This window comes from Pomacea canaliculata, linkage group LG10 (genome assembly GCF_003073045.1).
Source record: "Pomacea canaliculata isolate SZHN2017 linkage group LG10, ASM307304v1, whole genome shotgun sequence".
NCBI lineage: Eukaryota > Metazoa > Mollusca > Gastropoda > Architaenioglossa > Ampullariidae > Pomacea > Pomacea canaliculata.
The window spans coordinates 26,100,033-26,120,341 of NC_037599.1; the positions used below are offsets into that span (position 1 = coordinate 26,100,033).

Here is a 20,309-nt window from a genome sequence, read left to right on the forward strand (position 1 = left end):
CTGGAGCTTCGCGCGTATTCGTCGACCACCTCATCACGTTGCTGTGGCACTGATGTCGACATTTTTGTTCGCCGTACGCCTCCACTAGGACATCCAAGATCTTTCTCGGCGTATCTCTTGCGTCATGCGGAAGCATCAACACTCGACGTCTGGCAGGTCCCTCCAGCGAGCTCAAGATGTAACCACGAGCCGCATTCTGACACATCGGGTTTATGGCGAGAGCTAACTCGACCTCTGTTTCAATCTCGTCGACACTCGTTGGTCCATCGGCAAACTACTGAAAGCGGACTAACTAGTATGCTCGTAGAGCCTCTGCCCACCCAACGGATAGCATCATGGTCCTCTCTATGTACTAATCTTCTGTCGTGGGCTTCTGCCGTGATGAACAAATGTTTCTTTTTGTTCAGCAGTGCTTTTAGGCCGTTGGTCACCCAAGGTTTGTTGTTAGGATAAACATACACTGCCTTGATGGACTGGTGCAATCAACACTATTTTACTCCTCACTTTTACTCCTAACTGTGTGTTAAATGTCTGTATGGGTATGTGAGCAAAGACAAATTTCTGTCCTCCTGGGCAGACAATAAAGTCTGTTTTGATTTTGATTTGATTTTGATTTTATGAAACCAGGTATTAAAGGGAGACAATACCCTCTTGAGCGATAACGAGTTACATTATATCAAAACGCAGCAAGTACTTTAATATAACTCTTTTTTCTTGTCGGTGTATGACAGTTCTACAATGCACTGTCATTCCCACTAAGATTTTTGCTTCAGCCTTTTGTTCTATTGTTAAAACTCTCTGAAACGGTAAGCAATCACTTTTGCATAGTTTATTCCTTGTTACTTCTCGAGGAGCATAGGTAATCAGCAACACCTCATCACCAGAGCCGGTTTGGGGCAGTTTTACCTCTCTTCAGTTGGGCCCATGTGGTTCCGTCATCCTTTACCTCACTCTCTACTGTTCTTTTCCAAGTCTGCTTTGGTCTCCCAACTTTCTTCATCCCTGAGAATTTCAGTCAAGAGCCTTCCTGGCAATGGTGTCAGCTGGTTTGTGCAGGGTGTGTCCTATCAAGCCCCATTTGCGCTTTGTGATGTCTTGGATAGTGGCATTCTGATTAATTCTTTTCCACAGGTTGCTGTTGGAGATCTTTTCAGGTCATCTTATTCCCAGAATATGGCGTAGGCATCGTTTGGTAAAGCTCTGAGCTTGTTGTTGATGGTGTTTGCTACTCTCCAGGTTGCAGAACCACACAGTAGGACTGCCTTCACATTTATGTTTGAGATGTGGATCCACTTTTCCATACATATACATAAATTACATATGTAATGTGATGGGTAGCTGTGTTAAATTTCTTTTTATTTTTTAATTATTTAATGTGTCCATATCTTGAAATATATTACACAGGCATACACTTTATCTAAAGCTGCAGGTAAAAAAGGAGATGCAACTTGAAAGGAAACTAGAACAATGGTGGGTAGGCTTACAGAAGATGCCGTGGCAGTGGCTCAAAGAACCCTCGCCATACACAATGTTCATGTGAGTCGCTAATGGATTTCTTATTTCCAAGAAGTTTTGAGTTAGAACCTTATAATAAAATAAGGAGATTAGCAATACAGGACTCTTTTCAAACATTTTTCACAGAATTTGCTTCCCGAACTAGAAAATGAAAATAGCTCTTTGCTTCAATTTTTAGCTTTATTACATGCTTTTTATACATATATGAACAAGTGTATTACAATCATTAATTTTCTTATTGATGTTACAATCAGCTCATCTATACAATATTTTGTCACACTTTTCAATCAAGTATCTTAATAAAAACTTCTTAATGTTATTGTTCATTCCATGCAATATTGTCTAATGTAATTCACATGCAATATTATCCCTCTGGCGATAAAGTGTTCCTGAATGATTGCTATGACTTCATAGCAATGTCTCTTGCAGTCCTGTGTAAGCAGTTTCACATTTTCATAAAGTAGCCTTATGCTCAATTGACCGTACTTTCCATTATCTTAAGATCGTCCCAAGCAAATATGCCTTTTCAAAAAAAAATTAAATAAATTAAAAAAAAGCTATCAGTCTCTCAATTCTTATAGTGTCTGGATAAATTGAGTTTTCTGAGTTGAATCAAATTAAGCCACAGTCTCCACTTCAAGTAATGCCTTTTCATTTTTCCTTGAAGTTTTAGCTTTTAACTTTGGTTTCCAAGAAGATGCTTACAGAGTCGAAGAAACAACATCTGCCATCGCCAGATGGTCAGAAATACAACAGCATCTGATCGTCTTCAACCTCCAACTTTCGCTCTCGACTAATGAAAACATGCTTGGCACATTTTTTCGCAGTTTTTCATCTTTCGTTAATGCAAGAATTTCCCACGGATGTTCTCCCCCCCACACACACACACACTCCCTGTGCTTGTTAATCATTACCTCGTGTTCAGAAAGCCATTATTCCGTGCACCATTATTTACGTTGACAAGCCTTCTTTGGACGCTGATTTTGTCAAAATAAACGTTCTAACCGCCCATATCGCTGAGTGAACCGACGATAAATGGATGAGATGCGCACGCGAAAGATCCGCCCTTGACGCTTTGCACAGTGACTGTCGGGAAATGGTTTTTATCGCTCTCAGGTCTCATATAATATGAACATCATTCAAGTGTTCACTTCCTCCTCTACGCAGTACAAAAAGGTGAAAATGCTCTATTTCTATAAGAAATATGTCCTTGCCATGAAAGGAAATTTTAATGCAAAGGTGGTGGGTCCAGACAGATTCACAATTGCAAGGCACAGCTAGTAGCCTGCCTCAGCCTTGGTGAGATCAGCGACAGAGGTCTGTGGCTTCTTGAGTTTGCTGAAAGCCAAAGGCTTAACTGAGTGTGAGGAACTCCAATGCAATGAGTCAAGGTAGACAGACTTAGACACAGGCACTACTGGCACATGTTTTTTTTCACAAATGTCTGTCAGTGGGTTTACCCAAATAGTGAAAGTTGTCCAACTCTATTACTGTCTTGATACTCCTTTAGTTACCTTACTCCCTTTATTGTTTATTAAATTGATACTTTAAATGATCTGAGCATAAACATGTTATTAACCACATAAAACATTGACATACATAAATCTTCCCCACAAGTGTACAAATAACATTTAAACACAAATATTCTCATTAAAATTCAAACTTCTTAAGTTTCGGGTTCTATGCCTTGCAGACCAAAGTTTCAACCAAAATGCAATTACTTTCCGTTCATATAACGTTAAAATGATTCAGGGTTCTGTGGTTCAACACGCCGAGGAAATCGGCAAACAAAGGTTACTTCCCCCTTACGTTGTGTTTGCGCCTGAAAAGTATCCTTCCGCTCTGAAGTTCTTTCGCCGAAGGAAGTCCGCTGGGGAAGACGCATTGGCTCTTGATCCATGGAGATTCCTTACGAATCTTCCGATAAGCCTATGACTGACCACTTGGGTAGTCTCCGCTTACACAGCTGGGGGCCGGCAGATTGAGTGGCCGGAGAGAAAATCCTTGTTACGAGATGTGATCCGCCGTTGATCAGCTCATCGATCTCATACGGTTCCAGTGTCTCTCGCAAAAGTCCTGCATGCCTGGGTGGCAACAACTCTTTATTTTTTCCCCTCAATAATTCCTGAGAAATTCATCTTTATTTCTTTCTCTATGCACACTATATTTCCTTCTCATTCGCGCTACACGTAACTGCCTCAATCTCACCTACCATGCAGTTATCTTGGCCAACTATAACTTCTTGGCTTCACAGATTTCTTCACACATTAAATTGTCGACAAAGCTCTACGAATGATACCTTGGCGAGGCAGGGAATTACTTCTTAATCGTTGACTTCTGAGCTAATTTTTCTGTGTACACACATATACACGTCCGCTTCCTTCTGTTATTATGTCAGCCAATGTCGTCTGCGTTGTTTTGTTTGTTTTTATTTCGCCAGAGTGAACTCCCTTTGACCAATGTTCATTAAAATTTTCTACTTTCAGGATCTTTAGTATAACGACATGTACTCACATACACACCTAAGCTGCGTTCCTGACACCTAGCCAATGCCCTAACCCTCAAAAGTCAAGGCAGAGGCTGACGACCTGCCACTTTCCAAATAAGTCGCTCCTTAACCCAATAAATTTATCTTCCTGCAAAGACCCTACAGGCTGAGCATCAACAACGACGAGATATATTAGTCCAGCACAGAGATCGACTATGACCATAGCGTCTTTTTAGCCAGGCTTCGTTTGAAGCTGAAGGTATAGCGTTGTGCATCCAATCCTCGAATTTGCTTTGACCTCGATAATCTGCGAGACTCACACTTGCCGAGCTTTTTCAGTCAAAAGTTGGAGGCAAATTAGCTGCCATGAATTTGGTTGGGTATCGTATCAGGTCACGTAAAAGAGATGTTCTGAGTAGGTATTAGGGTGGTCAAAGGCAAACAGACAACCATGGGTCAGGGAGGAAGTTCTCATTCTCTGTTAACGCTGGCAAGCGTTGACGAGCCAGAGACAGCAGTCAAATAGCGTGATCAGAAAAGGGATGAAGACAGCCAGGTAAAGTCGGATCAAAGAAAGGCGCACCGAGATTAAGGAAGGGATGGCTTGGGACAAGAGCAGAAAGGTACTCCGCCTGCTCAGCACCCTCGTAGCACCCTCAGCAGCAACAGTTATCTGTTATCCAAGACAACACTGAAAATCTCCTTAAGGAAGAAAGGGCTGTACTAGGCCGATGGACAATAACTGCACTGACCTTTACAACTTCGGTTTGGCGACAGATTTTAAAACCCTCAGCAAAGACCAAGTCTCAGAAAAGGAACCCGAAGACCTTACAGCTCTGCAGGCGTGTGGGAAAAAAGTTGCAGAGGCCTTCGATCCTTAGCATGAAGGGAGAGAACGAGAACTCTACAATGGTCGATAACGTCCCAGCCGAGTTGTAAAAATGTAGTGAGGAAGAGAATGTAAAGGTACCCAACGCTAAGTTGTGGAAACCGAAAGAATTGACGCAATTACTGGTCATACTTCTGCTGAAAAGGGGAATCCAAGGCAGTGCCAGAATGATCGTAAGATCAGCCTGATTAGTCACTCAAGTGACTGAAGGCGTTACGGAAACGTCTCACATGAATAGTGGAGGAACTGCTCTCGGAGTAGGCTAGATTAGCTCCAGCCTGGTAAAACCCTTTCTTTAGACTTCCGCTCTTGATGGCACCCATCTCCTAAGTAAGACTGTAGCCGATTTCTTGCCTTGATTGCAAACGTGTGGGTATTGAGTTAATTCATTGAGAGTTTTCTCAGGTTACCGTTTTATTTAATAAAGAAAGGATACTGGATAGGAATGGCCAATGAAACATCACATTGTATCTGTCGAGGTCGAAAATATCAATTGCTTTTATTGTCAATTTTATGTTTATTTCAGATTATTATTTTTTTATTGTTTTTTGCAAATTTTACCAACTGCCACAAATTCTTCTGGGCTATAGACCCTGGGAAATAGGTGAGCCAAGCAACGATGAAGGCAATGGGAACTGCGCGGTACTAACCCTTAGAGGACTCTTGAATGACGTGACCTGTAACCGTTCTCTTCGATACATCTGTGAAAAATCTATGAGTATGAACATATTTTCTTTTTCTCACAGATGTTTATTTGTATGTTTTTAAATTTGTTTATGCTTTTTTCCCAATGCTTTTTTTTGTGAAATTCCATAATACACAAAACACGCACAGGAGACAAATATACATGAAAATACAATATTTAACATTACAGGATGTAAAAAAACATACACAGAAACATAGTGAAAAAGAAGCCATCCAACGCTGTGTGTGCACAGTTCCATATTAACCCCTCGTCAGTGTAAGATAATCATTGCTCTCAAGCCTTGCATCACAGCACGAGAGCAACAAGAACGTATTTCAACAGTTATATGACCTAATAACCTCCTTTCAAAGTAAGGATTCAGTCCAAGAAAGAGAGAACAGGATCTCTCATTCCACCTGAATCTCATTACCAGCATCGACCTATCTATTAATCTTTAGCTCCACAAGAGCAATATCCTAGTAGACATATTTTATTGAAAATTATGTGACGCCCCCCCCCCCCCACCACAACCAATCGATCTCCTCAAGATAAGAAAAACACGATATGTTGTATACGGTGTGTAGGAGACACTAGGGTATTGGAGGACTGAGCATTTTCAATCTTTGCAGTCCACAAATCACTTATCTGTTGTATATTGCAAAAGATGACAAAAGTGGGAACAACATAAGGCATAGCTGGATACAGGCGCTGTATGGGAAGGAACAGAAATTGCACACCTTCTTTATAAATTTAAAGAAACAGTCTGTATATACAAACTTGGTTGTAAGAAAGTAGGAGTAATACTTAGTCTTAACGACAAAATCATGTGGCGTGCTTGGGCTGTGATGGGTTTTGTAACAATAAAGATATTTACACATTGGTTTACTTTGCCATTGCATGACCATGCAATACTATTAAGAGTTTGTATGTTGATTGCCTGTAGGCATCTCCGATGGTACATATTATGCTCTTGTGCAAGAAACAATTGTTCCTTCACTGTTAGATTCTTTTTTTTTTTTGGTGGGGGGGGGGGAATTCTCGAAGTAATGTAGTGTCTCTTTTTCATGTACTGGGTCTTTAACTTGGATTAACTTCTAATTTTTCCATTCCTTGACATATACTACTCTACCATCTCTAATTATTTTCTATTTAGTTTTTCGATAGGAGGCAATGAAATGAGAATAAAAGAGAATAATAGTTATCTACAGTCTAGGTAAAGTTTGCAAGTCCCCCGGCCTTAACTGTCTTGACAACGCCGATCGAGAAATCCGGAATAAGCAGTCAGGTGATACTGATGCGTACAGAGGTCTACCGAACCTACGATCACACAGTTATATCCAAGAAGGTGAATCGTCGGCACGGATGTTCTCGCGGACTGATGACCAGTGGATTATATCCAGCTGCTTCACAATGTCGAGTTATAACAGCCAACTTTGTGTGGAGTACAGACCTCTTAGTAATGATTGACATCATGTATCCCCAGGAAGCTCAGTGAAATATGTTGCTCAGACTAATCTGACTGATGCTGAGAAAGGCCAACATAGTAGCTTGTAACGTTCATAGATTCAAGAGTGACAAGAGGTTGAACAGAGACAAATATTATGTCAGACAAATCAGTAACAAAGTATTGTGCTTGTTCAAAATCTCAACTGTCAGCCATACGACATCGCCTCCCCACCAATGGCAATTAGACCCGAATGATACGCATGAATTTACCCATTTTTAAACACAAAAAAATAAAGTAACAAATAACTAAATAAGATAGAAGAACAATTAAAATTGATATTGATAGATACGAAATATGTAAAAAAAAAAGAGGAACACTATTACCTAAATTTTCCTTCAGAAATCACTTTTATGATCATTGAAGCAGAAGTGGGTATTTGAAGGAGTTTTGAACAAGTTTGTTACACTTGTTTACACAAGTTATATCATCCAAGAACAAGTTAAGCCTCCAGGAAACAGACTTTTATGTTTAAAAGTCAAGAAGAAATGAATGCACATTGCTCTTGTCCAGAGAAATTCACACTTGATGCATTATAAAGTGCCAGAATTATGAAAATCCATGGCTGTAGAATTCTGTTCATTGCAATGATGCAGAAGCCATCCCCATCAGGCCCTGCAAAGTCTTGTAATCCCAAAAATTTAACACAAAATAATGTAAAGATCAGGAGTGTAAAAGCCATTGATTTAATATACTATTATTAGAAAAAACCTATTATTTTGAAGATGTGATGTTAATATTTAAACACTTAGATTGTTTATCCAGCACCACAATGAGGTTAAAATGTAACTCCTTAACATCACACAGGCTGTCAGATACATTTTGCAACTGCACACTGAATAGCACCACAGGCAATGCCATGGTTGGGGGGGCAACCATTTGACCTTTGCATTGAGTCCACCATCCAAAGGATGCACCTGCAGTGCTTGAAAAACATAAGTGTGAAACAATATTTTATAAAAGAAAATTAGCTTCCTATATTGCTGAGACTATTTTCACTGGGGATGTATAACAGATTTTAATGTATCCTCGCAACTGTACTCTAGTAAAGTCCTACATGCTATGGTATGCCTCCATGCAGGAATGTATACAAGGGCCTTCCTTTTCGGACTAATAATGGGGCGACTAGTCTTTCTCTTACAGTAGTCACTGGTTTCTCCTTCTGCCCTCAGCCTATGGTAGCAAACATGACAATACCTTTTACTTTGGAGAGGACTAAGATAATACTTTCCCTCAAATCAAAGCAATCATGGCTGTTTTGGCTGTTTTACTGTGAATCCTGTTGGCTGGTCCTCATCATTTGCTGGCCGAGTAACCAAATCCTCACCAACAGAAATAAAAAAATCCTCCAAAGACATACCTTGCTTACCAACCATTTTCCTTACCTTTAGGTACCAACAGTATGCTTTCGCCATGGTGAGAGAAAGTAGATAAAAGGCTAGCTTTTTCCACCATTTCATGGTCTTCCTGTGAAAAGTGTTGTAGGCAACCATCTGATCCCTGTGAACGACCCCGCCCATGTACTTGATGTCCTTCAAAATAGCTGTGGCTTTCCTATTTTCACTGGTGCATGTCTTGACCATGACTATCTGCAGCTTTTGGATGGTGGTAAGGACTGCCACGTCGTTCTTGTCTGTCCACCGCAGCACCATGGTATTGTGAAGTCTGCATCACCCTTGTCCATCTTTTTCAACAACTGCTAAAAGTCTTCCAAAAGAATTTATATATCCCATTATATTAGATGTAATATTCATTTTTAGGTTTTTTTTACTTAGCCCCTGGCAAAAAAGAGCTTCATAATAATTTAGTCTTGGCTGTCTGTAGAAATAGCTTCTGTGAACATTTTGCAAAAGAACATCTGCAAATTGAACTCTTATACGCGTAAACATTTAATCATTTTATTAAACTAAATAACTAGTTTAGAGCCGATGTTTTAGTATTATATTCATCATCATTTGTTTTACTACAGACGTACTTGTCTTTCTTTTCACCTCTGCACATGCACATGGACACAAAACGTACAAAGGTACAAACAAAGAGACATTTAAACATGATCACATATGTCTGCATGCATTTTAGTATCTGCATGTTAGTGAGTAAGATGTAGAGGGATGATGAATGTATCGCAAAATATATACCGGGGACATTGATCTTTTTTTATCATGTTTTGACAGATAAAGAGAACTGCAGTACAGACTCGGCTGGCATGTCCTCTTGCTACACCGTTTCCACAGAGAAAGCCAATTATCTTCAAGCTCAAGCAAACTGCCTTGCAGATAATGCTACCTTGCTGTCCATTGGTTCATCTAAAAAACTGGTAGGTAGTCTTTACATTCATTTACGACCGTCTTTGGAATAATTCCTTTTTTACCACAGTTGCTTGTGGTAAACGGCAGACCGTGCATTTTGAACACGAGGAGACGAAAAATATACTCTGATATATTTCAGATTTCAGTAAGAAAAATTGTAATTTGTGGTAAGTTTGTATACTTACCTATGACGGCCTTTTGTAATGTCGTTTAGTGTGTGTGTGTGTGTGAGAGAGATTTCTGACGCCCTGAATCTTTCAAACTTGTTTTAGAATATTCCTGTTAAAAAAGCCGGTGACAGAACTCGTTTATATTTCAGCCATAAATGTAGGCTGCGTGGTCGAGGCACTTTTACTGGCAAGCATTTTGGGTATATAGGTAAATCATACCTAAAACAAATATTAAGCGAGAGCAGAGAATAGAAAGATTAACAATCTTTAGTTGGAACTAGGCAATAAACATGAAGCTCCACAGTCGCATGATACTGTGAAGTAGTAGTGGTGATTGAGTAAAGATTTTAGTCTTCTTCACAATCCTTTTCTTGCCACTTGCTTTTTTAAATGTTGTTTCACCTGTCATTTGTTTTATCTGAAGCTGCAAGTACGGAAGGAGATGAAACGAAGAGAACGTGAATCACACTGGTGGGTGGGACTTCGGAAGAACAAGTCATCAAGCAACACGTGGAAATGGCTTGAAGAGCCCCCATCTTCGACACCACTAGTCATGTGAGTCCATTCTTAATTTATAACTAACATGCTACAAAATAGAAGACAAACCCACTAAGTTAATTAAAGCAGTAGTCCACTTACTTCAAAGAATTTTTTTTTGTCGGGAATCTCTCGTTCTTTAACATTGCAGACATATTGGCTGGCATCAAAAGTACACACGAAAAGTAGTGGCTTCGCGACTGAAGAGGAGTACTTTAAAAAATTAAATGCATAATTGAGGAAGCTGGAGGTATATGTTAGTAGTGAAAGAGAGGCGTAACAGTATAACCGTCGTGGCTTGAAACACCACATGTGTGAGATTTTCCTCAAAATAAAAAGTATTACATCTAAAGATTAAAGTGTCAGCTCAAAGTTTTCAGCTTTAGTGTCTGACCCCTATGGCTCCGGCATTAATATGAGGTGAATACCAGCCCTCCTTTCTCTAAACGAGTGGTTGGGGAGACCCATTAATACCTCGGTCACTTTATACATTTCTGATTCACTGATTTTTTCATATTTTATTCCTTTAGAACTAAATTTATGTTGATCGCCAAAGGAGTTTGAGACCAGTGTTTCTCTTCTCTATATCCTAAATATCTTCTTATCGCATTTTTCACCATTAGATTCCCTCCACTTCAACTTCAGCTTTCCCTGAGGTTACCAGTGCATAGAGTCCCAGGTCAGGATCCATGAGTTATAAGCCCTTGCCTGGTTTGTCCTGTACCAGGTCTTTGCTAGTAATGTAATGCTCTACTTCTTCCTGACGGTTTCTCCTATTCTATTATGGTTGTATTCTTGGAGTGGTGTGTAATAAATTAAGATTCTAATAATAAATTCGTTGCAAAGCAAGCTGCATCCACAGGATTGTATTTAATTAAAATGCTTGACTTTACCTTTTACCAAGCAGCGAAAAAAGCAGCTAAGAACATCAACTACAGAAAAATAGTAGAGGAAAGCTATATCTCCTTGGAAACATGAGAGACAAAGAGAAAAGACATCAGTTAACACAAAGTCTCCACGCCTAAAAGAGAAGATGGTGAAAGACTTTTTTAGAAAGACAAGGAAATGAAATGGAGCGCTAGAACAGGTAAAAGAAAATAATAGGAAACCTGGCTATAAGAGCAGAAAGAAAAACAAAATGTGAACTTGGTTTATAGTTTATATGGTCATAAACCTCCTAACAGGAAATAAAAGTGACAGTAACGATTTACCTTTAAAACCTTACAATGGACATAATGACTGAATACAGTAAGAAAGTAGAGAGATGTAAGGAGCACTTCGAGAAACTGCTCAACTTTTCAAGCCCTCCAATACTAGCTAATATCTAAGAAAGGGAAGAAGACCTGAACATAAAAACAGAGCCCCAACAAAATCACTGAAATATAGGGAGCCATCCAGCAATAATAAAATGAAAAAACTCGGGGGCATGATGGGATTTTCTCTGAAGTGTTAGTAAATATAGGAGCAGAAGAAATATCAAATCTGCTCAATAAGATATTTCAGGCAAAATGGAATACTAAACAAACAACAGAAGAATAGAATACTCTTTAAATTGCCGAGGCATCACAGAAAACAATATCTTCATTTAAGTCAGTTTGAGAGGCTCACCGCTGTTCTTAATGACCTCATCAGGCAAGAAAAGCCAGGATTTAGAAAAAGGTCATGGAGTGATTAAATCTTCCCCTTAAGGCAGATTATTGAAAAACTGAAACAGCACTCTCCATGCCCTGTTCATAGACTTTGAGAATGCATTTGCTAACATAGATCGTGAAAATCATGAATTACAATAGAAAATAGTAAATGTAATAAAAGCACTATACACAGATTTTTATTTTCAGGTGGTTTGTAGCAAAAGCAAGATAATAGACAAATTAAATATTACTACTAGTTTCAAACGGGGATGCATTCCCACTATTCCTTTTTATAGTGGCCACCGACTGGTTTATAAAGCTTAATAAGATAAACAAACAAACAAAAAACCACAAAAAACCCACGAGAAAAGGTATCCGCTAGACACTTATGTCTGTACTACAAGACTTAGACTCTACTGATGACATTGGTTGGCCATCCAGCAAGCACAAGGATGCTCAAGAAATGATCAACAATCTGACCAAACCTGTATACAAAAACAAAAGTTACAGGAAAAACAAAAGAAATGAGACAGAACGCAGTCAACTGAAGAAATGAAACGTTGAATGTGAAAATGTCACAGTCACGAAAAGAAGTCAAGCACCAGGATCACAACTGGAATCAAATGTGACCCTCCACGGCGAAATGAGTCTTAAGTCGCTAATTTCAGATTTGCCAAATTGCACATTTTTAAACAGTAGAGGTTCTGAACTTTCTTTTGATACAAAAGTTGTTCTTCTAGCCTTTAAAAAATTGAGTGAGTTATAAACGTTTGAAGTGTGACAGTATGGTTGCGGCCATTTCGAGAAAAGCGGGTTCAAAGATTAGCGTCAAGATGGTCGACGGGTCTGTTTACTCCTAAACTTTTGCAGACAAATCTTTTGATCGGTTAATATTTGAATCGTTCTTTGAAAAAGTTGAAACATACAGACTGTTGGATTTCTGGCAAGGAATAAATTAATTACCTCATTAGTACTTTAAAAGAGGAGAAAAGTTCGTACTATTGGCTTTCCAGATGGTAAATGCCTAAAGACCCGAAAGCCGAAAATTGTAGTTATGGTGTAAGCGATACGAAGAGAGAATTTCGTGCTGACAGCAAACTTAACTGAATGCAATCGACATTTCGTATTATCATTTTTACATAAATCACCCGTGTTTAATGAGCTAGATCCACCTAATATTACATCGTGGGTATAAAAGTGAGAACACATAATCGTCACCTCGACGAGCAAAAGAGTTTCTTACAGTGTTAGTTCGTTGGTTCAATGCGCGATTAGTGCAGCAAACGTTCCCTAGTCGATCCATCTGGCGTAAATAGGTACCGGACTCCATAAAGGGTTATGGAAGGTAATGCGGTGAGGCAGAGGAGATTGACACGAAAAAGTGAGGTCTCAAACACCTTCCCCCTTCCCACAACGACCCGAAAAGGTTAGGGGTGACCTTTACCTTTTTACACACATACACACGCACGCACGCACATTCTGTTGTTGAATTAACTACTAATGACCAACTTTCACATTGTCTTAAACTGAAGATTGTGGGATTTGAATCAGCCAGACAACTTTCGCATTGAGAATTGCGCTGAGATGTTTGCCAGCGGCTTCATGAACGACCTGGAGTGTTCCTCCTCTCGCCCATACATCTGTGAAAAACATCTCAGTAAGTGAATATTTGCTGGACACTCCAAGAAAAAAAAGAGGACAGGAATTCTTAAAAGAATTTTAAGCGACAAAAACTGTTAAGCTAAAGATGAGAACAGCTATCAAATTATAAATGATATTATTTATACAGTATATTATCAGAATCGAAGAAAAAAATCTTTATGCTAGTCTTTGACATATAGTTTAAACTTTCACTGGTGCTTTGAATATGTTTGACATTATCCATTATTAGGACTGAGTTATTCACTAAGGCTTAGAATATATAAAAAAAAAAGTTAATGGTTCTAAGCACTAGAATGTACTTGCCCCTTATGTACATTGCCTCCCAATCCTGGTCAGACACACACTGCATGTGATATAGATAGATAGTAGTCAAGGCAAGGTGATGAAAGATGTACATAATCTACTGGAATGATGTTTCCTTGGATTTGGTTTTGCAGACCATACCAGAGATTTAAAAAACTGTGAAACTGGATGGATCCTTATTTCTTCTTCCTGCTACAAGCTGTATATAGAGGAAATGGAGTGGTCGGATGCTCAAGCGAGCTGCAAGAAAGATGGCGCTGACATGCTGTCTATAAACTCTATAGATGAACTGGTATGTTCTCTCTATAGACACAGCTTTAAGAGCAGATTTCGAGAATGTATGATTGGGGTTTATTTTCACATTATTTATTTAACTGTGTGGTATGCACCTTTCAACGAAGAAGAAAATAATATATATATTTATTTATTGATGCAGAGAAAATTTTAAATTCTTACTTTACCATTATTTAAGCACGTTTATTGCACAGACATTATATATATATATTGTTACCGTTACCTTTGATAATTTGGTTTGGTTTATCTAAAGCTGCATATAAAAATAGAAATGGAACGTTTCCCCGTTTTATCAAACTGGTGGGTTGGATTACGAAAGACCGAACCATCCAGCACATGGCGGTGGGTTGAACCATCGTCCTATACACGTCTAGTCACGTGAGTTTGTTTTTTTTTTCTCCAGAGGCGATCTTTAAGATGTCGCTTACTACATGTAACGAAGTCATTTAATTATAAATCGTAGTTTAAATTTCTATTTGCTTCGGATTTTTTTTAAAATTTACACGTATTCCCTTCGTGAACTATCTTTTTACAGCTAGTTACTACTAACACGGTCGTGTACACGATATGTTTTAGACATGGTAAGAAAAATAGCTGTGCTTCAAAAATGTTTCTACATGCTATCTAGTCTATCGTTTCTCTACATCTATTTATCCCCGCTGACGATTTCTCTTTGCACTAAAGAATTTGGGACACAGACGAGCCCAGTGACGAAAACAACAATGATTGCGCGGTGCTGGGCCCTGACGGCTTCCTGAGTGCTGCGTCCTGTCAGCGGTCTCGCCGATACATTTGCAAAAAACAATTAAGTAAGTAAAAACGTTTGAACAGTTTAACGATTTAAGAGTTGCCATAAAAATTAAGAATGTCAAAAATATGTCCATTTTGACAAGTATGGAGCTTAATGCTTTTTATGGAACTTGTGTGTTTTCAGCATTCTCTGCCGCTAGGGTGATTTGTTCAAAGTTTTCTTGAAAAATTTTCAAACATGTAATTTTATACACATTAAACTAACCATAAATACATTCATATCTTTTGTTATATACATAGTAGGAATTTGCACATTTATACACAGCAGTGTCTCTTTTTTATACGGACAATGACTGTACCTCAGAATAAACAAAATACCTTTTGTCTGTTGTGGGCGGAGACAATGCAACAGCAGACTGTGGTGCTGGGTGGATCCTCATCAATAGTTCCTGTTATATGCTCTCCACTGATGCAGTTACATGGATGGATGCACAAGCAAACTGCACATTACATGGAAGTAACTTATTCACTGTGAGCTCTTTGGTGGAGTTGGTAAGAGAATATATTGAGCACTATTTGACTCTTATTAGGAAATTTCTTAACTCGAAAAATATTGTTTATGGTGACCAAGTGTAGCAAAGTTTTGCGCGACGAGAAACAAAAATCGATGGCTTATGGGGGATGAAAGCACATTATTGGTTCATTGGAACAGCATGTTCGTCAATATCTTAACTTGACCAAAAGTACAATTCAGTTTAATGAGTCAATATCATGACAGCTTAGTTAACAGCGATGTAGGCCGCATTGTAAAGAGGTTATTTTTTTGTCGTGACCGACTTTATAGAGAGTGCAATCCCTGTCCCTAAAATGAGCGGAAGACATCGATTACAGATACAGATCAGATACAGATTGGAGTGGCGTCCCTTCGCCTAGCAGGTCTGAGGGTGGCGGCTCTCTGCAATTTTTTTATTAGCTGGTTGTGTTTTTGGTGCCAGTTGTGTCGGCCGGTGTTTTTTTTTTTTTTTTTTTCGTTGCGTCGTTGTTGTCCAGGACTGTCTGACTCTTCTGCGACTTTCGGATTTTCCTTTGGTTTTCCGAGCTGTACATTTGAACTCAGGGCCGTTGAGAGCCAGCCCGGGCCCTGGGGAGACGACTTGCTAAAACAAGTAGCTGGTCAGATTCAAGAGGGACAAGAAGCTAAAGACAGACAAAAGTTAACGATAATGAGCATGAACCTTATTGTTGTCAAAAATGGATTAAAAACTTGAACAGCGAATTAGGTTTTAAAAGAATATTTCTTAAAATAAGTAAAATCCTTGAAATTAAATATAAGCTATTCCACGTTAGACTTGTGCATATGGTATAATTATTATCTTATATACTTAATAAATAATTAATTTTTTTAAAGAGATAAAAATTTTAAGTAAAAACCTATGTACCTTTCGTAACCAAGAAAAAGAAGCAATCAAACACATATTTTTGAAACGTAACTATGTTCAAGAATTTTGGAAGTACTACATTGATATGATAATCATATATATAATGCCATGAAATAAATAAAAAAGTTTATGACTATTTTAGGTAACAACTTTGAGTTTGAAAAAATCCCATAAAAATTATTTAGATAAGAATCCTTCCCGCTAGAATAATATTCACAAAATCTACAAAATTCGGACAATTAAATGAAATTATAATAAAGAAAACTAAAAAAGAAAGTTTACTAACCCTGCTGATTGAATGTTTCCACAGGCCATAAGACATCAATCAAAACGAAAGACCCTCATTTAAAGCTGTAATTGAACAGAATGAAGACTGGGATGTTTTGTCAGAGCAATATTTCTTTCTTTTAATATAATATTTTTTAATATAGCTCTTTTTTCTGATATATCACATTTCTCACATTCATATATATGTGTGCTTAACTGTCGACTTGAATCAGTGGTGGTAGAGAGAATAGATAACTCGCAACCTTTTCACCGATACCAAGTAGTGAAATTAAGAGACTCTTAGGTAAAGCAGTAAGCTTCATTTTAATGCATTGTTTTGCTCCTTGTTTTCCCGTAGATTTTGGTTTCTTTTTTCTTCTTCTTCAGGAAACAGTACTAATTGAGGCATTAAGAAAGGAATATATTTTAGCAGATCTTATTTAAAGTCTCAATTTTCATCCACTGGGTTTATATTGCATGAAGCGCACTAAGTATTTTTATATATCTGTTTGAGAGAGAGGAGAGAAAGAGAGAGATAAGTTGTCAGCAGATCTGCAATAGGTGTGTGCATAAAACACAACTTTTATAGAAGATAGAGATGAAATCTTTGAGAATTTCTTTTATGTGATGTTTTATCGAGCAAAGTTATTTACTATTGGTTTCATTATCATTCGCATATAACAGATACATTAGCTATATATATATATGTGGACGGTAGAACCAAAATATTTCGATGCAATATAGGAATGGTTTCTCTGGTGTTGTATTTTAAATAAAACCCTATGCACACACAGCACTAATGATATAGAGACAGTGGTGTGCTGCAAGCAAAAAAATTACATCGCAGTATATTGTATTATATCTATAAGTGTTTTATGTAAAGTTACAGATAAAGGAAAAAATCATAGAAAGACACCCCCTATCAACATCGTGGGTAGGTCTACAAAAACTATCATCAGGAGATAGAAGATGGCGATGGCAAGGCGTGTCTTCATCTTTTTCACCACGGGTCACGTGAGTTCTCTATTAATGCACTTTCAAGTTTAGTCGAATATTTATCTTTGACTGATGCGTGGAGGCGGAGAATGATCCACAAATTAGCCAGAAGTGTTATAGTGAGAGAAAACTGCAATGTGTACAATTTTTGTAGTGCTGTAAAGATAAAGAGTTAGTGCGAGCAACAGATCAGTCAGTACTACTCCCTACAATGAAAGAAAAATAGAAAAGCTTTGTCTCCAAACTTGTTACCTACAGCAATCTTTTCTGTCACTTCTTTTCCGTTCGCCACGGAATAGTTACCTCTCCTAGCGGGTACCACTTTAGACCCAATGAATTGTTTAGACTCGTTTGTCATTGCAATAGTTGATTATTCATTCTGTAAACTGTTATCTTTCGAATCACATTTACCATACAAAATTTTTAAAGGACCAAACAGTTCTTGTAGCTTTAATATCTGCTACAGTGCAAATTAAAGTTTTCTGATTTCTGGATAGATATATAATTACTCACAAAAACCTAAAAACAGATTGTACTTGCATGCATCTTAAGTTGACAAATTTGGACACGAAATATAAATTGTGGCATCGTGGAATGAACTGGACATTTTTAAAGTTAGTGCATGGTATGTAAATAACGCTTACCTGGTTTGCTTTTACTGTAGTTGTCTGAGTCTGCCCCACAGTGTTATAGAAACGCTTAATAAACTCAAATATGCAAGATGTTCTGGTGAACCAAAACTGTCACCGTACAATGTAATCACTCTATACCCCTGTCACCTACGGGCAGCATAAACTCTAATCAACATTATTTATCAAGGGGTATTTAAAATGAGAGAGAACGAGGGTAGAACAAACATGACTTAAGAAGACGTTGGACACTAGTGGTCTCCACCCAGACTCTGGAATGAGTTCAGAATATCATATCCGGAAAAAAAGTAGCCCGACAGTTGAGAGTAGGTTGTTTAGCAGGTGTTGAAACAATTTCAGACTATGGACATCACTAAGCAATATATTTAGTGTATACAGTCCCAATAGGTGGTACATCACGATGGCAAGTTTCTAAGTCAAACAGCTTTGAGAAACAGATTCATCTCTGATAACAGACCTGAGAGTGGCAACACACCTCAACACCACCAGCAGAGCATCCGCAACAGCCTCCACCAGTATAAATTTGCACAGTAAGACTGCTGACACAGGCATTCTGCTAGGCACGTGTGCAGTGGTGCAGACGTCGTCTGGGATAGAAAAAGAAGTCGTGGAGAAAAACAAATTATTTTCTGACTTGGACAGGGTCACTCTGGTCATGATAATCATGACAGACAACGTGTGTAGCAACGTCCAGGAATGCTATTCGTCGATTTGATGGTTTGAGAAGACATCTATCTTCGTGGCAAAACCCCAGTTTGTCTGGCCATCACATCTACTTCACTTATGTCCTAAAGAGCACGTTTTCTACATCCTTAGCAACGCCACATTGAGTCCATCTACCCACCGGAATAATTGCTCCAGTTCTTGCAACTCGATTCTCTTAACCATACCTCAAGAGACTTTAAAGAAACTTTAAAAAATCTATTATAGAAAGATCCACTGAATAGAAGACCTCAGTATTAAACATAGAGATACGTTTAAGTTGTCTCGGCTTTAGCCAGTTGCTGCTTATTATTACTGCCAAGTCATATGCACCACAAGCCTAAGTCAAATCGACCCTACTATAACCATGTCCTCAAATCGTCCCAACACCAAAAGTCAAAGCACGTCCTTTCCACGGAGAGAACGATTTGCCTCAAACGGGAGGGCGATACGGCTAGACGATATAGTGTTATAGCTAAATGACCAGCATTTCCCACCCTATTAGAAGGACTAGGACTCTATGTTAAGTGTGAGTTTCTGTGAAAAAAATCTTGACAATATGAGCTTGAGCTCTTTCTGAGCTTGCAGATGTTTGTAGAAGCTTGTATAAAAAATTGGAGTTATTTAACCATATTTTAGGAAACAGTACTTTTGTGTTGCGCACAATCTAGTCATTGAAAACGTACTAGACTTTGAAGTTATACATATATAATATTATATTATAATAAAGTTTTGAAAATATATTTAAAGTGTGAACAAGCCGAAGCCAAAAACATTTCAAGTGAACAATATTACAAAAAATAAAACAAATGTATCTACAGCTGGAGGTTCAATGGAACACATTGGTTTCGTCTCGCATGCGGTCAGCCGACCACGCTACCCTTGTCTATATAATAACATCTTTTTAAACCTGCCACAAAATCTTGCTTAATTTGGCAGACAATGGAAGGAAGACGAGCTCAACAAGGTGTTGAGTCATAAAGACTGTGCGGTGATGGACTCTGAGGGCCTGCTAAATGGTGTGACATGTGACTCCTCTCACCACGTATTATGCGTGAAAACATCAAGTGAGTAATAAGAAATTTAATAATTAAAGTCTACTGAATATTTTAATCACACTACGTATTTTGACTCATAAGGATTTGCTCCATTACCTACCAGTTTACTGAATGTTGAATTCTGCTTGAAGAAGGAATACTGCACGGGGAAAGGAAGAATGGTAGATGGGACAGTATTACATTTATGCAGTACTCTGGAGGCATTGAAGAGTTCTTTACACATTGTGTTCGATTGGTTGCCATATCTTCACTGAGCACTTTTGCCTGCTTACTATTATTACAGGCTTAGGAATCGATGGCTGTGAAACTGGTTGGTTCTTGATCTCACAAAATTGCTACAAGTTTTTCCCAATGATGATGCAATCTGAGGCCCAGAAGAGTTGCGAAGCAGAGGGAGGTAACTTGCTGTCGGTGAAAACCTTTCACGAACTGGTAGGTAGTGTTGACAAACACCTCTTAA

At 38.4% G+C, this 20,309-nt stretch overlaps 2 protein-coding genes across 2 annotated transcripts in view; both read left to right on the forward strand.

Moving 5' to 3' along the window:
* LOC112574371 (GTPase IMAP family member 4-like) overlaps positions 1-20,309 on the forward strand; it is a 46,852-nt gene that overhangs the window by 13,552 nt on the left and 12,991 nt on the right. The window lies entirely within an intron of this gene.
* LOC112574520 (lymphocyte antigen 75-like) lies at positions 9,288-14,942 on the forward strand. Its single transcript, XM_025255648.1, has 5 exons — positions 9,288-9,398; positions 9,985-10,115; positions 13,261-13,385; positions 13,828-13,985; positions 14,922-14,942. The coding sequence occupies exons 1-5, from the start codon at positions 9,288-9,290 to the stop codon at positions 14,940-14,942; spliced, it is 546 nt and encodes a 181-aa protein (XP_025111433.1).

What these genes read in the sequence shown, in the direction of transcription:
- LOC112574520 (XM_025255648.1), top strand. Translation starts at nt 9,288, where the DNA reads ATGTCCTCTTGCTACACCGTTTCCACAGAGAAAGCCAATTATCTTCAA. An exon ending in TTGGTTCATCTAAAAAACTG is followed by an intron (nt 9,399 to 9,984) that starts GTAGGTAGTCTT and finishes TTTTATCTGAAG; the next exon opens with CTGCAAGTACGGAAGGAGAT. An exon ending in TCTTCGACACCACTAGTCAT is followed by an intron (nt 10,116 to 13,260) that starts GTGAGTCCATTC and finishes CTTAAACTGAAG; the next exon opens with ATTGTGGGATTTGAATCAGC.